Consider the following 12,409-nt stretch of genomic DNA (forward strand, 5'->3'; position numbering starts at 1 on the left):
GAATGTAAAATGCTTAAGTGCTGTTTACTGAAGATCAAACTATTAGTAAGATTAAGTGTTATTTCCAAGCAGTGACGTGGCATATATCCTCTTGATTGACACTGGGTATGTTTTTCAAGATGTCCCCATTATACTAAAAATGTAACTCGAGCTATTTCCTCCACATTTGTGTTTAAAATTTCGTTATTGGGTTTGGAGGCATACGTATAAATTTTCTCTATAAAAACATAAGTTAAAAAATGTTGTATTAAAAGATGTATATTCTATAAAGCTTGGGTATTAAAAAGCAATAAACATTCTTACTGTGGAAATATGTTCACCAAGGGGAGATTTTTACAGGTATGCTTGTATCAATAAAACAGATAGTGGCCACAGAAGAAGGGTAATTTTTAAAAACCTATTACTACCACTACTACCAACACAACAGAAAAAGCCCAAAATATGTCCCTAACTCCAAAGTATACAATTTTTGAACATTTTTCCACTTATAAAGAAACAGCAATATTTTGGGATTTCACAAATTGTGTTCCCTGGAACATTGGTAACAAGTGTTATTAAAAAATAAAAGAGGCTCCTAGGTCAAATAACTTTAGAATATTTAAAATATGCTTCTTGCTACCAGGTTTTTTTAGCAATTCATAAATACTAGCTAAAATATTATATGCTACAAGGCGTCTTGCAGTAAACTTTATTTACACTAAAATATTGGACCACGAAACTCCTTTTCAACAGAACACCTAGTAACAATATTTCACACACAATTTGGGAAACAGAGCTCTATTCCTTTCACTTATTTATTAAAGAAATTTTGCTTTAAGCAGATTAACAAAGTATTAGTCTCTCCTGAAATGTGTAAAAAGCTATTAGGACAAGCCTTTCATTTTAAAGACACATAGCCTGGCCTTGGCTTTCAAGCTTCAAGCTTCAAACTAAGCTCAAAAGGGATTAGTCTCTTTCCTTTACCTGCAAAATGGAGATGATATGATTTCCGATCAATAGTATAGGGACGGGAAAATTGGTGTAAATGTGTTTCTTAAATGACCTTAAAATCTTAGGAATTAAGTGCTCTGATGAATAAAACATGACCATCATTGCTATAGACAAATAACTAAAATTTATGCAGCAGGTTCTCACAAAAACAGGGGCAGCTCTAAGCTGGAGACACAAAGTATTTTTAAAGAAATAGATACATATTCTAATCTTCAAGTACTAATTTTAAAAAATTTCCTTCCTTTAAGGGAAAAACACTCCCCCCACCTCCACCCAGAGTTCAGAGGGTGTCCTAGCCACTTATTTTCCTCTTTGCTTTGAAGGAAGTGTGGCAAGAGACAAATCCATTTAAGTAACTGGTATAGTAAAGCAATGTCTCTAAACAAGAAAGAAAGGATACCCTACAGTGATGCTATTTAGGTATGCTAAGGCGCAATGATAAGAATTATTGGACGACTGCTAAATTTAACTAACATTCTGGGAGTAGAAAAAGCAAGCAACTCAAATACTGGCAATTAATTTTTATATAGCCTCTGGGATGTTTTCCATATGTACTATGTGATCTCAAAAAGATTACGTACTCCAAAATACTACATCTGTGTCCAATAGTCCCTTAGAGTAAATATCATTGGATGTAAACAAACAAGGGCCTTTGGCAACTCTGCTGCTATCAAATAGAGGGAACATGTTCTATACAAGGAAGATCTCATTTCTCAGGACTCTATTCTTTCCAAATTCAAATTCACTTGTGCCTAAATTCAAATTTAGCATTTTTGTGAAAAACGTTTTTGAGAATTAAGGTTTTTTTTTGTTTCTGGTGGAAAGAAAAAAAGGCTCTATACTAAATTGTCCTGCAAACATAAAACCCAACCGTTCCAAAATATAAAATATCTATCAATGCACAAATATAGTTGAATTCCTATTATATACAGGGTATTGAATCCATCTAGTGCTTAGGATTAAAAAAAAAAAATCAAGCCCACCCTTGAGGCATTTATGTTCTTAGTAAATAGAAAAATTTCTACAATATAAACTTGCCTAATAAAGCAAGGCAGAAGGATAAACGCACATAGGATGTGTACACTTACTAATGGAGAATTTTAAAGCCAAGCTCCAGGGAAGAGAGGTTTCTAAGAGGAGTTGGCAATAAGACCAGAAAAGCAGGTAGGGCCAGATACAGAGAGACTGGAATAATAACTGAGTAGCTTATTGCCAAAGATGACCTCTTTACCAAGCTGTGTAAGCCATTCCCTGACTGAGAGGTGAAGCCTATTCCTCCATGCTCTTGAATTTGAGACGGGATATGATTAATTGGCGAACAGAATATGGCCAAGTGGCATTGAGTAACTTCTGAGGCCAAGCCCCAAGAAACCTGGCAGGTTCCACCTAGACTTCCTAGAATGCTCACTCTGGGATAAGCCAGCAAGAATGTAGGAAGTCTGACTACTCTGATTCTGCCATGCTATGAGGAAGCCCAAGCTAGTCATGTGGCGAAGCTGCACAAGGAGAAAGACGACCCACCAGCCCGGGTGTCAAACCTGTGCATGAAGACGCCTCTGATGATCCCCTTGCCTCAGCCCATCTTGCCTGACAGACCCCAAGAAAGAACTTGATTGTGATCCTCCAGAATCAAGAGAGAAAATTGTTATTTTAAGTCACTAAGTTTGGGGTGGTATGTTACACAGCAACAGCCGACTGAAACAGTCACCTTGACCTTCAGGATAGGGGTCACAAATGGTGGTACCGGGGCCAGATCGAACCTGCAGACAGGATTTTGGGGGGCTTACTCAGTATTTTTAAAATTCTAGCTAACATTTTCTAACAAAACCCACATTCTTCTGAGGCCTGCACTTTCCAATCATCCACTTCACTTATTATATAACCTGCCAGGCCCCTATTGGTCCTTAAGTATAGAAACCTTTCTCTAAAAAATGGGAGCAAGGGATTAATACACTTATACAATTACCTAAATATATCCAGTCTGATGATATCATATAGTTATACTATAATCCAGAATGATTCAAAAATGCCATAAATCAAAAGAATTTTAGCCTGGATATACTGAAGCATATATATCCCCATTTTTAATAATAAATTTTAAAAATAACAATGATTTACTTAAAAATAAATAAAGACATCATTCAAATTTACTTCTACCTTGATCTAAATAACTTCAATCAAGATGATGGGCCATGGCTTTGACAGTATTATTTGGACCAGAGAGAAATGAAAAGACACACACTTAGTAACTCTAGTCAAAACATTAATTATAGAATAAGCTGATCGAGTTACATGTTTCTAGACCACCTATAAATAGCCAAAGTTCCTTTCAACTTTCAGTTGCCAGCTCACCTTTTCTTACTCAAACCAAATCTTAATTATTCAATAACAAATTATCTTAAAGTTTTATACCTCAAAAGCGGGAACCATGCCATGGTTTCCTAAATATGATACTGAAAACGCTGTTTCAGAATCCATCTGTATTACAATGCAAGCTCCTTCAGGGCAGGAATTCTTACATTTATTTTATTCTAGGCTTATCATATACATCCAGCAAAAATCTTCATGGTTGTTTATTAAAATACATGTTAGGATTCTTTTAAATAATTTAAATTTTAAGACATTCTACATTTACATATTTTTAATGCCTTTCTAAGTTACCCAAATCTCATTCTAGGTAGGATTTCAATTTTATGCTGCTCATCAACAATAAATAATTCTTACTCTTTTTCCCAAAACATAGACGATATCTGACAGACGTTAGCATTCAGAGATAAACCAGATCTCTACAGCCAACCCACCCAAACTTCAAGAATTCTTGTTAGTGTGAATTCCAATATTTTTCTACACAGCTTCAGTTTCACAGTAGCATGATGTTAAAGCATTTCCCAGTTTATTAAGTTAATTACATTTTACAGTTCTAATCTGATTCAACTAGTGTCACAAGAACATATATCAATTTCCATGTTCCTAAATCTTCCAAATAAATGACAAACTTAGACAAGTGCATACCCCCTAACAGAAGACGGGCACATGTTAAGGGCCTGTGGAAAGACATATCGTATCGGCATGTGCAGGGCTCTCATGTACCTTGAGAAGGACACCGTACCAGAGTAAGACGAAACTAAAGGCAGCAGAAAAAAGCATCACTGTCACGTCTCAATTCACAAAGATCCTAAGAGGCAACAGAGAACAGTCACCCCCAAGTTACTTGAAAATTTTATTTAGTTTTGAAAAATGTATTTCAAAACCTGCTGTTGGGAACTCAGGACACATTCTCCCATAGCAACAATGCCACAAATATATGGTGCTTTGAGTTTTCCAGCAGGTGAAAAGAACTCCGCGAATCCAGAAAATGGCACGACTGGAGAATCTACAGCTCTCTGGGATTTGATTACCACGTATGCTGTTTTTCCCCCTATGGAAAATGGCTACTGCATTACTCACTGGCATACATCTCCCTCCTCCCTCCAGTTCACTATCTCTTTCTTTCCTCCAGTTACTCCCACTCCCACCAAAAAAGTCCCCAGTCTCTTAGAGGTGGAAGCAAAACAGCCTGATCCTGTGAGCCATTCGTAAGCAGGAGCTACCGAGCTAATAGCAATTTGAAAGGCAGGTATGAGAGGGATTTGAGAAGAACTGGCTAAGGGGACAGAGTTTCCTAGCGTAGGCCCAGTGCACAGTAGGCATTTAAAGTTAATGTATTATGTATAATAATATGATGAAGAGAAAAACCAACAGTATAGTCTTTAAATGTGCGCACTAAATGAGAAAGGGGATGGGGCTCGGGGGAACTGGGTGGCGATCTGGACCATGGATATCACACCCTCAGCTTAGCTCTGCTCCGTGAAACATCACTTTTAGGTTATAAGATCAAGAGATGTTCAGGGACTTCCCTGGTTGTCCAGTGGTTAGGACTCCACGCTTCCACTGCAGGGGGCAGTTTCCCAACCAGTTTCAATCCCTGGTCAGGGAACTAAGATCCCAAAAGCCGCAGGGCGTGGGCAAAAAAAAAAAAAGAGAGTTGTTCAGAAACTACACAAATATATTTTAAGGGAGAAAAAGCGTAAAAATTATCCTGTCTTCAAAAACTTTAGGTATGGTGATATACTAGTACTTTTACCTACAAGTGTTCAAATAACCTAAAGTCAATTCGGTCTTTGAGGAACATGAGAAAATAACTTTTCCTTGCTCTAAACAAGATGATTTTCCATCTTATTAAGAGTCACAAACGATTTAGAAATTTATATCCACCCAAACTACACAAAGCTGTTTAAAACAGTCACCTGTGCCTAACAGGGGTTCAATACCTTTAAGCCCTTTTTAAGATACTGTTTTGGTATTCTTAGTAGTTATTAACATTAATATAATCTGAGATATTTTTATAAATATCTTAAACTAATTCCACAATATTATTTTTCAAATTAAGAAGTTATATTGCATATGTATTAAAGCAAGCATCCTTTTCCCGAACCACTTACAAATCAATTTCAAAAATGCTTTCTAACAGTATTTCCAAATTAATTCACCCACAGGTCTTTGACTGCCCTGCATCATCACAATCACAGTGCTTTATGTCAAGCACTCTTTTAAGTACGTTACATATACTAACTCATTCAATCCTCATAATAACTCTTGAGTTAGGTATTACTATGCCCAGTTTGCAGAAGGAAAAGAAAAAACTGAGGCTCTATGACATTAAATAACTTGCCCAAGATCACACAGCTATTAAATGACAGAACCAGGACTCTGACCCAGAGAGTCCAGTTCCAAAGTGATTACACAAAGTAGGTGTAATCACTGCACCCTACTCCCTCTCACACTCATTCATTCAAACTTTTATTACCTGCCTAGAGTAGGTCAAGCACTTTGCTAAACCCAGGTAAAGAGACAAAATAAGGCAAGATCTCCATCCTCAAGGAACTTACATTTTAATGCACAGCATAAAAGGAAAGTGCAAATTAAACCCAAAAGTTCGATATGACAATTCTGGTTCAGCAAAATGTCCAAGGAAAAGATAAGATATTGTATTGAAAAGGATTTAGTAATAATATTCCTGATGTTCACATTTTTTTTGAATCCTTTCAAAAGCTACACATTTGATCTTTAAAGTGAACCTTGTGAAGCCGAGCATTATTACACTCATTTCACAGATGAGGAATCAAGTAAGTTCTGAACAGCTTAGCAAAGATGCCACATTGCCTTTGGAGGGAAATTGCCCTGCCTACAGACTCTGCTTCTCTAAAAAGACCCCAGATGGTCAAATCATAGGCTTCCTGGGACAGTTCAAAAAAATTAACTGGGCAAACCTGATCCCCTTTCAAAAATTTGAAATTAGTCCGTCCCTTTGCTATGAGATGTAAGATGATAGAGGGCGACGAGGGTGGGGTATCCATTGAGAGCCAAGGTCAAGCTCGAAATGAGGAGATTATAAAGCCAGTGGACAGAAAAGAACAGAGTCCCAAAAAGAGAGCAACATGCCATGTGACCAGTCCTGAGGGAAGAAGACAGGGGATATGGTCTCTTCCTTATGACCCAGATGCCTGCAATAAACGTCATTTTCCCTAAAGACACAAGTGTTCTTTGCAAAAGCAACTACCGAAAGAGCATGTGTCAAGTGGATGACGTTTCACAATTTTTTCCAACACAAAAATTCAGATACTTAGTGGGCTTGAGTAGAGAAAAGACTCCAGATGTAGTAACTGGCCACACAGATCTCCATGGTTTCTGTTTACTTCCTGCAAAAAAAGGGATAAACTTGGCCAGCTCACAGCAACAAACACAGAAGTCAAAAGAATGTGTCTTCAGAATTATCCAGACGTCATCCCTTCTACTTCCTCTTCCCTAATCCACCCCCAACACCTTTACTTATCCCCACTCTCCTCAAATAAGAAAACTTCTTATTTTCTGTCTCCTCTTATCAAAAGTAAAACAAAGTCATTAAAGAATCAATACTGACTAAAACTTTGACAACAAACCATTTCATCTCGGAGTATTTGTATGAAATGAAAGGTTTAGGTCAGGACAGTAATCACCTAAAGGAGAGAGTTCAGGAGAGGACTGGCATCACACCCAGCCTAGCACACCTTCTTCCCCAAACCAAGCTTGGACACCATGCTGCTAACTCCGCCCACTCCCATCCCCTACTCCATCACCACCCAAGCAACAGCCTGGAAGCCTCAAGTTTCTGCTGTTCCAAGCTCTCTCACAGGGACACCACAAGGGTGACAAGTAGAGAGGCTTCTCAGGACCTTTGGGCAGCATTCAAATCAAGAAGATGTAGGAGAGCAAAGGCCACCAAAGGGAGTGAGACCTCACAGATCCACGACCATAGAGCACAGGGGACTTCCACTTGACACAAGTGTGGCCTTGGCCTCTAGGATGCTGAGTCCTTTTTCTAACCTGTAAATGATACTCAGGTGTACAGATAGTGAGGAATTTTAAAACAAGAGAAAAAATAATTCATTTTGGTGGGCCAATCATTAAAAACTCTTTAGGCCTAATTACCAGGCAATCCAGAAGCCATCGTGTGCGTCGTTAAAAGCATCAATTTTTGTGAGTTCGTCATGCTGCAACACTCTCAAAAACAAGACAAGTACTAAGAACTTAAACACCAAAAGAGCAATCATAAACCTTCAAATAAGCACTAGCCCCCGTTAGAAAAGAAAAACAAAGGCAGGTGATGAAAGAAGTAAGAGTACCGTGGAAGACAAGGAAAGTTTTCAGCAGGTTTTTTTTTTTTTTTTTTTTAAGAAGGTAGGGTTCTTGTGATTTATAAATCCTTATACTTGAAAGGCATACACCTAATATAAGTCCCATGAAGATAACTTTAAACAGGCCCACAAAAATCACATGCCTCACAGATGAGGGCGGTTAAAAGGCAAATATCACAGAACTCTAAATAAAGGTAAGACCTGCCCAGTTAGAATACTGGGTGTGTCTTTTAACAATTCAAGAGAAAGTTATGAATAGGGCTTCTAAATGACACAGTAAAAAAAAAATCAGTTTTTAGAAAGTACTCTTATGCCAGCACACGGAGGACTAGATTGATCTAGAAAACAATTATCCATATGGACAGGTTAAAAATGTATTTGGTCAGTAACTCCTGCAAAATTAGAATGAGGAATCACGCCTTCAATGATAAGGCTAGGAAAAATAAAAAGAAACAGTCGTTCACTTATGACATAATTGCAATATAACAATTCTTCGCCATCCTTCCTTCACCAAAAATATATAAAATTTCAGATAACACACAAATTCAGACGGAAAGAACTCTATGCATGATACAGTACATAGGTTTTTTAAAATGCTGTAAATTCACGTAAAAGAAAGACATTAGACGATGGCAGCCCTCTGCCAGGCCTGAACTTTTACACAATGGTTAATTTTCAGTTATGCCATTTTTAGTTAAGCATAAGGATCATGCCCATGTTTCTTAACATGTGACAAAATGATATTTGTGAAAATGCTTCTGAAATGAGGAAGAATATGTGATATGCCACAAAGCTCGATAAGTTCTTTCCTTTTCTGTATCTAGCGTGAGAGCAAGCAGCAGCTAGCCATAAACCAGGCACTGTTCTATGGGCTTTAGATCATTCCACTTAATCCTCTCAGTGAACTGAGCGCTAATATGAAGTTCAATTTACAGGTAGAGATTTAAATAACCCTTCCAAGGCCACACTGAGAATGAGTGGGAGAATCAATCGGGATGTGACCCCATGCAGGCTGGCCCCCGAGCCCAGATTTTCAGGGTTTATGTCATCATGACATAAACCAAGCCTCTCGGTTCTGCTTGCCCAACACCAATGGCAAACGGGGTCAACAAAACAAGATCTTACATGATGAATGCTATACATTTACTCATAGAAGACATAAAAATATCTCAGACGAAACTAGAGTTCAAAGGTTTAATAAGAAAAATACCATTTGACATTAATGTTTATCAAATATTAGCAAAAACTGATAGGAAGCAAACAATAGTTTTTCTTAAAATGATGGGAAAGTCAAGGGAAAACAGTAAGAATAGACAAAACGCAGTATTCTTTGAAAAACTGCTTTCCAAAAGTAAACATTAAGAAACCTACTTGAAAATTAACAAGTAAATAAAGTCTTATAAATATAGCTACTCATAAAAAGTGGTTTCCTCTGGAAACATTTGACTATGCACAAGTCAGTCAGAACAACTAATGTCAGCGTATTTCTTCAAATCCTAATGTTTTCAAGAAGAAATATAACAAAACAAATTGAAAACAGAATTCTGTAAATATTTGAGACGGTCTAACCATGAGTAGGAAGAATTCCTTAATCAGGTATCCAATGAATGTGTCCTGATAAAGAGGGATAATGGAATGGAATGGAGGGAATTTTAGACTAACAGATAACTTACAAAAATATTAATTCCCGACTATCGCAGCTTCCCCAAAGACCAAAACAACAATTAAAAAAGGACCTGGTAACATAGGACTAAAACTCAAATGCTTTCTATAAATATCCTAAATCATATACATAATCCTTTATACTTTTCAAATGGCATATAGAGGAGTTCATCTTATTGAACTAAACATTTGATTAAGTAGTTCATCAAAGTGCATATTATTTAGGAGAAAAAGTCTTGCAATAAGCCAAGTTAGACTTCTGTGCTCCCTTCAACAACTGCTGAATAGGTAGATGGGAACACAAGAGTCTAACTTTTGTCTTTTTCACAGTTTGTTTTGGTTTGGTTTTGACTTTTGAAGAGCTTTTTAAAATAGGCATCAACCACCAAACTTGCACCTCAGGGCTGCCTGCCAATGCTTCAAGTACAGCTGACAACCTCGGGCCAGAGCCAAGCCCTGGGCCCCGCCCCCTCACCACCATCTTTAAAGGCTGGCTCCTGATCCCATCCCACCCTCAAATCCCTCCTCCCACCACCACCCCCCTCCCGCCCCAACAGCAATATCTCAACCTCTCCAGGCTAAAGAAGGTGCCTCCCAAAGAAACACTAAGGTCATCTGATAAATGATTCCATGCTTAAGGGTAAAAGCCAATAAGGACTGTCCCTTTTCTCTCCTTCCCCCCCAGCCCTCAAACCAAGGCTCCCGTCTTCTCCAGCCTAGGACTCTAATTCAGTGGTAGGAATTTGGGGCCAGTATGGGCAAGCAGTATGGCAGCCAGTGGGGGAGGCACTTGGGAACAGGTCTGGCACTACCACGCCATGGAGTGCGCTCACTGTATGAGCAGCTGCCCACCCTACACCCTCTCGATTTTGCGCTAGCCTAGGTTGAGAATGATCCTGCTCTGGCCAAGGTTGAGAATGAGCTGTTCCTCTCTTTTGTTCTCTCAACCCACTCAAGTATAGGCCACCCACAACAGGCTGCAAAACCACAAACATCGGATAAAGGCTCCATATCTCAATATGCAGCCCCAGGCAAAGCCCTACGACAACAGACCTTGCAGCAGCCTAATCCCTGAGGTTTGAGTCCTCAAGGTAAAAATGAGAGGTCAGGACTCAAAGTCCCTAAGGTTCTTTTCACTCTCACAATCAAGACCCAAAATTCAGCTCAGATCCTCAGGCCATCCCAGAGTAAAGTCTCTGGAGCATGTGCTAAGTCTGCATAATTCTGGCCATTTTGACCGTCAAGGGGAGTCCAAGTTACAGACAGTAAGGCGTTGGCGTTGCAGTCTGCTTACTGCTCAAAGGTTACTATCTCGTTAGCGTGCTACAGAAAAATGGATGAGAACACTTTATGACCCTCTCACACAAAATAAAATGATAACACATCCAAAGCACAGGCAGCAGTTCCCTTTTATCTTTGGAAATGAATTAAGTCAATGGAATACATATGGTGGTTGCAACGTGAGAAAAAATTCTGGTCAGCCTGGGAATCTAGCGCAGAGTATTACAGCCGTTCCATTGATTTTTATTCCCCTCCTCCACATCTGGGGATTTTAAAACAAATGAAAGAAGGCATTATTCCAGCTTAAGGCATAAGCATAAGTCACAAAAGAACAAAGAAGGTTTTATTATCACATTAAACATCAAGGAGGAAATGTGCTTACTGATAACTAATTTAGTATCCTACCCTATTAGGTTAGCATTTGCTGTTTGCAAGCTTCTAGGCCAATATTTACAATTTCTATCTAAGACAGGAGGTAAAAATGTTCAGCTAGTGAGAAGGTCATTAAGGAAAGGAAGGGGGGGGAGGCTTGGAAAAACAGAACAAAGTACACAGATACACGGTACTCTTTGCACCTCAGTGGTCTATAGAACATTCGCCCTATCTGCCTATAAAGTGATTTAGCATTAACCACAGGTCACTCTAGCAGCAGAGTACTACTTCCTGACAAAACCTTTTTGAAAGCTCCCCCACCAACAAACAATCTACATACGCCAAAGAATGTGAAACCTACTGCCCCAGGCCAGTGTCTTGGGCTCTCTGCCTAAGAAGTTTGCTTTCAGCCAGAAGAAGGGGGGAAAGAATCACACTGTAACAACAGCAGATTGTAGAATACAGCGAACAGCCCTCCTGCTTGTTGGCGCCGTTCCCAAGCAGCAGTTCCAGTGGCTGGGCCTTGAGCCCATTCAAGAATTCCATCTCACAGGAAGTGTTTCAAATATAGTTATTTGATCTTTCAGCATTTGCAAATGCACCTGCTGAGCAAGGAGCCTGACAGCCATCGCCCCAGTTCCTTCCTATCCGTCTTCACCAGTCATCATAGAGGCGGTTTCAGGATTAGGTGAGGTGCAAAGTACAGAAAACCCCAGCCGAAGATTTCTGCTGCTGCACGAGGTTAGCGCGACCTGTGGCTTTTGGTTCCTTTCTCCCCACACTAACTTCCCTGTCACTTTTTTCCCCGGAGCAGGTAAGAGGGCTTTGTTTTGTTCTCTAGCTTTCAGGTGCCCGGGCTTACCTCGTGGTGGCTTCCTCCCCTCCCTTGCCATGGTTCCCCCCCAGGGCCTGGTCCTTGCCGCTGGGGTGGTAGGCAGTGAGCACAACTCCCTGGGAACTGGAGAGCCAGCTCATGGTGAGAGAAGGGGCATAATTTCTGCGATCCTGACACAGCGGAGGGGAAAGAAGTTCCTGGCTCTCCCGGCAACTCGGCTCATTAGCATCGGCCGGCTCCTCCCACCAAGGCCAGCGATTCACAAGGGAGGGGCGGGGCCTCTCCGGCGCGGGGCCGCCGACTCTCCAAGGGGGAGACCGGTGACTCAAAGCGTGGCAGCAGCCCGGGGACAACCCCAGTCCGAAAGGTTGCAGTTAAGGGGTGGGGGGTGGCGGGGGTACTAGTTGCTCCCACCCCCGAGTTATTCTGATCTGATTAAACAGCCACGTTGCAGCCGCCTCTCAACGTTGTAAGCACAAGCCGTCTTGGTTAGGAAACAATGAATTACTGCAGAGCCTTTTTTTCCCTTCTTAATTCCTGTTTCCATCTGGTAATT

The 12,409-nt window shown here is 40.0% G+C and overlaps 1 protein-coding gene across 2 annotated transcripts in view; it reads right to left on the bottom strand.

The window, feature by feature from the left end:
• Positions 1–12,038, bottom strand: part of ARHGAP18 (Rho GTPase activating protein 18) — a 131,865-nt gene extending 119,827 nt beyond the window's left edge. For both annotated transcript variants that reach the window (XM_082668802.1, XM_082668801.1), the window contains exon 1: positions 11,881–12,038. In XM_082668802.1, the coding sequence (XP_082524928.1) occupies positions 11,881–11,993 (113 nt within the window). In that variant the 5' untranslated portion in view covers positions 11,994–12,038. The remainder of the gene's footprint in view (positions 1–11,880) is intronic.
• Between the last annotated feature and the right edge of the window lie 371 nt (positions 12,039–12,409).

The sequence above is a fragment of the Grampus griseus genome (genome assembly GCF_964374135.1).
Source record: "Grampus griseus genome assembly, chromosome: 13".
NCBI lineage: Eukaryota > Metazoa > Chordata > Mammalia > Artiodactyla > Delphinidae > Grampus > Grampus griseus.